This window comes from Vespa velutina, chromosome 19 (genome assembly GCF_912470025.1).
Source record: "Vespa velutina chromosome 19, iVesVel2.1, whole genome shotgun sequence".
Classification (NCBI taxonomy): Eukaryota; Metazoa; Arthropoda; class Insecta; order Hymenoptera; family Vespidae; genus Vespa; species Vespa velutina.
Genome location: NC_062206.1, coordinates 2,356,598 through 2,361,597, shown reverse-complemented (window position 1 = coordinate 2,361,597; position 5,000 = coordinate 2,356,598). Strand labels below are relative to the sequence as shown.

Here is a 5,000-nt window from a genome sequence, read left to right as displayed (position 1 = left end):
GCGGATGAAAAACTTTTACACCCACCTGACGTCGTTGACTTCCTCATCGGAATAATCGGAACCAAACAATTCCTCGACATTTTTTTCTCTCGTTGAATTAGAATACATTGTTCGATTAAAAAACAACGTTGACAACCGACTAACTCGACACGGTCGACGTCTATCTGTGCTTTCCTTAGGCGCAGGCATTCTATACATGCGCAATCATTTTCTTTCTTTTGTTGCTCGATCGATCGAAAAAGAATAGAAGAAAAATTGTCAATAACTCGTATTGATCTAATAGATGGCGCGAGGAAGTTCCTAAATCTACTATTATCGACGGTTGGTCTAAAATTTTACCTAACCCCGTCGGTAACAAAGGATATCGGTATAACAGAAAATGTCGGTATAACAGATTTAATAAATTTTTAACAAAATGTAACTCCCCCTCCTCCCGCCCCTACGCCCCTCAATCACCGAAAAAAAAATGAAAAAGAAATAACTAAAAGAACAATAACGCAGGAGAGAAAAGATACGATTTGTTTTATTTAAACAATTTTTCTCAGTTTCTTTAGCAAAATACAAGTGATTTTCTTATATCCTCGTACCAACAAATAAATGTTATCTATTTTTATACGTGATTTTTTTTTCTTTTTTTTTCTTTTTTTTATTAATAAAATAGAAAGGTTGTATTCGTATCCTGTATCTTACGTATGTAACTATTAATATATATATGTTTAATTTTGAATTGTCGAATAAAATAACTGCGAAAAAGAAGAGTGTCGCAATATGAAAAGAGATGCAGAAAACATTTTCAAAAAAGGAAAATGAAAATTTGCAACCCTGACACAATTTATCCAGCTATTTTTTTTCTTTCTTTATATATATATAAGTACTTTTATATATATATATAAATTCTATCTTTCATGCTCTTAAAAAATGTTATAGCACCGAAGATATTACAACGAGCGATAGACACAACGAACAATCAGAATAAATAATTATAAATGTGGACAAAAGTAGCACAATTATAGGCAGTCCATCGGTGCATTTGATGAAAGGGTAACGAATACAATAATTTTCGTTCTATTACGGAGCAAAAAAAAAACTTAATGACTTTGATTTACATATTTACAGATCGTGCGACGAGCGAAGAGATTTTGTCCAAGATCTAAAAATTGATCCGCATAACAACAGTGTTGTTATGTACTACATTTAAAAAAAAAAAATTTTTCTCTGATTACGTTCGTTCGCGTATCTACGTCAGAATACTTTGCACGTTTATATTTAATCATATATGTACGTCATAGATAAGAAGAAAAAGAAAAAGAAAAAGAAGTAGAAGAAAAAGAAGTAAAAGAAAAGAAGAACAACAGAATTAAAAATCATCTCTACCTATATATGAAATTTTCAAATATAATAAATGTATATAAATGATTAAGTACATTTTTGTGTCCTAACCATCCATGTATATATATTCTCAGATATAAGATTCGAATATATTGTATAAAATATTCTTTCAAATAGCACAAAAAGTTCACAATTTTAGGAGATTATATTAAATTAGAAAACGATCAAAGGCCTAACGTAGATCGGACACTGCACCAACAATTGTTCTCTGGAATGTCTCAATATGAACTCTAAGTGGCCAAACATTATTATAGCTGGTAGAGTATCGAGACGTATTTATAAAAAAAAAAAAAAAAAAAATTGTATTCGTCTATTCTTCAAATCTTACAACGTGACATTATCGTGCGTCATGCTTAATTATCTTTTTTTTTCTATATTATACGCACGTATAATTATTATTCTTATGAGTACAAATAGACGACTATAAAATGCTCTCTGTTCTAACTTTCATTCGATACTATTCCTTTAATAATAATAATAATAATAATAATAATAATAATAATAATAATAATAATATTACTACAACTAATAATAATAATAATAATAATAATAATAATAATAATAATAATAATAACACTACAAAATTGTAAATATTAATAATAATATGTTACTAATTTATAAACTTTAATATTAAATATAATCAAAAAATATCTATATTATTGTTCCTCCTGTAATGTTAATTTTTCTTTTGCATATTACAATAACATGTAATAATAAAGCATTACCAAAGTACAAACTCTGTAATCATTCTAATAATTATCTCACAATCCTCTCCCTCTCTCCCTCCCTCTCTCTTTCTCTCTTTCAATCTCTCTTTCTCATTCTTTCTCTCTCTCTCTCTCTTTCTCTCTATCATTGATTCAAAAGTGATTGTGTTTTATTTTATTATCGTTTAATTTCATCAAAATGAGGAAATAAAAGGAAAAAAAAATGGCAGCATTCAGAGATTGTTGTGTATGTCTTAAAGTTTTATAAAATTCTTTTTTTTCCTCCACATGATTTTCCTAAAAAAAAAAAAAAGAAAAAAAAAATAAAAAAAAAATAAAAAAAAAAAATTAAAAAAGCAGAATTAAAAAAATTAAAAAAAATGAAAAGATAAAAAAAATAAATTAAAAAAAAAAAAAAAAGAAAAGAAAAGAATCGTTTTAAAGAATTATATAGCGTATCAGACAGCCATATAATTATATTTGTTTGATTTTAAAAAAATTTTTTTCTTTTTTTCTTTCTTTCAATCGTTCATTCATTCATTCATTCCTTCATTCAATCTTTCTCTCACAAATATGCACAGAGAATTTTTATGTTAAAACCAACTATACTCTCTCTCTCACTCTCTCTCATTCATTTATTCATTCATTCATTCATTCATCCCATCTCTATCTTTCTCGTGTACGTTGATTTGGGCTTTGATGAAAAGATATGTGAAACTAATGGGCTAAGCCCCATAAGTTTCTATGTTCACTACAGTATATTGATTCTCAACGTACGTATGTATATCGATAAAGGCCACAAGTGTTCAATATAGAAATTGCGCTTATCAGTGTAATAATATAGAAATTCGCACGTGATAAAAATTGCAAAAAATACAATATTAATTTATATAGCCACATTATGGGCTCGCTCATATTGTTTTGTGTTTTCTAAGGATACATTAGGAGAAGTGAAGGAAAAGAAAAAAAGAAGAAGAGAAAAAAACAAAGAAAGAAAGAAAGAAAGAAAGAAAGAAAGTATAAGTAAAAAAAGATATTACTTCGTTCAATAAATTGTTCATAGTTACACATTCTCATTATAAAATTGTAACCGTTTCACACACATATGTAGTAACATTGGAATATGATTGAATTATAACGTTTTGCATGTTAATTTTTTCATCATTATTACTATTGTTCATATCGCATTCTAAACAATCGCCAATATATCATTAATTGCAGTTTTAATTCTATAAATTTTTTTTTCCTAATCAGAATTGTCGGTCTTTATAAAGAAAAAGAAAAAGAAAAAAAAAAAGAAAGAAAAAAAAAAAAAGAAAGGAACACAAATCAACTTCGATGATATAATCGGTTTCATTTAAAAATCCTCGGAGAGAGAAAAGTATCAATTTTCTTTTCTTTTTTTTCTTTTTTTTTTTTTTAAATATACGAACTTGTCCCAAATCTAAAACTATTTATATCTCGTTGGACTCACAGATATAGTTACACAACACCATATTATCATTGACAATTGTCAAATGGTACTATACATGCCAAGGAGAGGATGTGTCTGTCTGTCTGCGTGTATGTGTGTGTGTGTGTGTATCTTCAAATATTATCCTTACGAAGGACGGAGAATAAACAATGTATGTACAGAATGGATCAAAAGTTCCTATTAGATTTTTTTATAATAAAATACTCTTTTTTGAGCCTTTCTAGATTTCTTATACAATCTAAGAAAAAAAGAAAAAAGAAAAAAGAAGAAAAAAAAATAAAAAGTGAGAGAGAAAAAGAAAAAAAATTGACCTATACAGTCTCGTAAAAGAGTAATTGATTTTTAAAATCATCTAAAAACTTTTGATCCATCCTGTAACGTTTGATGAAGATTGCGACGACAAAAATAATTGTTAAAGAAATGTTATGTCTGCACCATTTTGAAAGCGTCTTTTTTTCTATTTTTTTTTTTTTTTACCGGTCAACGATAATACTTACAACGAGAACTATATATATATATATATATAGATATATATATATATGAGAGAAGAAGAAAAAGAAGAAGACGAACGTTCAAAATTTTTGTTGTCCATGACACAAATAATAAGGAACATAGATCATGATGATGATGATAATAATAATATTAATATTAATATTAATATTAATATTAATATTAATAATAATATTAATAATAATAATAATAATAATAATAATAAAATAATAATAATAATAATAATAATAATAATAATAATAATATTCTTAGCACATTCTTGACGATAGAATTATAATAAACGCGAGCACAAGAACAAAGATAGAAAATAGCTAAACATAATTAGGAGAGAGTGAGTTAGCTTATTGCCAAATATATACTATTCTAATAAAAATGAGACGTATTTTTTCAAGATTTAAAAAAAAAAAAAAAAAAAGAAAAAAAAAAGAAAAAAAAAAAGAAAGAAAGAAAGAAAGAAAGATAAGAAGAAAGATAGAAAGATAGAAACAAAGAAAGAAAACAGTAAAAAGAAAAAATATTTATACTAAAGAGAATATTATAAATTCTGATATCGAAGAAAAGACACAAATGATCTATCTTCAATACACAAAAACTTTTGGAGAATGAAGCGCGTTTGATATTGAATCATAATTGATATACGGAAGCATATTTGGAAGATATATCATAATATAATAAATCTCGCTCGTCGCGTCCCATTTGCTAAACTCATGAACAAGAGTTTAGCATTCATTGCCATAATAATGTATTTATAAATCAAATTCTATAAGTTTGATATTGATGATGAGAATGAATAATAGCGTGTTGTCTCAATGCGATAGGATTATACAAATCGCTATAAAAAAAAAAAGAAAAAAAAAAAAAAAAAAAAAAATGTATCAATTACGTTGCGTGGCACAAGAATTAAGATCGATTGTAAAATA

At 26.4% G+C, this 5,000-nt stretch overlaps 2 protein-coding genes across 16 annotated transcripts in view; both read right to left on the bottom strand.

Moving 5' to 3' along the window:
* Window positions 1-5,000, bottom strand: part of LOC124955818 (mitogen-activated protein kinase kinase kinase 4) — a 13,543-nt gene that overhangs the window by 8,096 nt on the left and 447 nt on the right. For 2 of the 7 annotated variants that reach the window (XM_047510798.1, XM_047510801.1), the window contains exon 1: window positions 26-316. The exons of 1 other annotated variant lie outside the window; for it this stretch is intronic. In XM_047510798.1, the coding sequence (XP_047366754.1) occupies window positions 26-198 (173 nt within the window). In that variant the 5' untranslated portion in view covers window positions 199-316. Of the gene's footprint in view, window positions 1-25; window positions 332-5,000 lie in introns of those variants that run through there. 4 more of the 7 variants (XR_007102981.1, XM_047510804.1, XM_047510799.1 and 1 more) reach the window with 4 other exon arrangements.
* Window positions 3,115-5,000, bottom strand: part of LOC124955821 (moesin/ezrin/radixin homolog 1) — a 22,055-nt gene continuing 20,169 nt past the window's right edge. For all 9 annotated transcript variants that reach the window (XM_047510820.1, XM_047510821.1, XM_047510815.1 and 6 more), the window contains one exon: window positions 3,115-5,000. This exon is cut by the window's right edge and continues 477 nt beyond it. The gene's annotated coding sequence lies outside the window, so the exon portion shown is untranslated.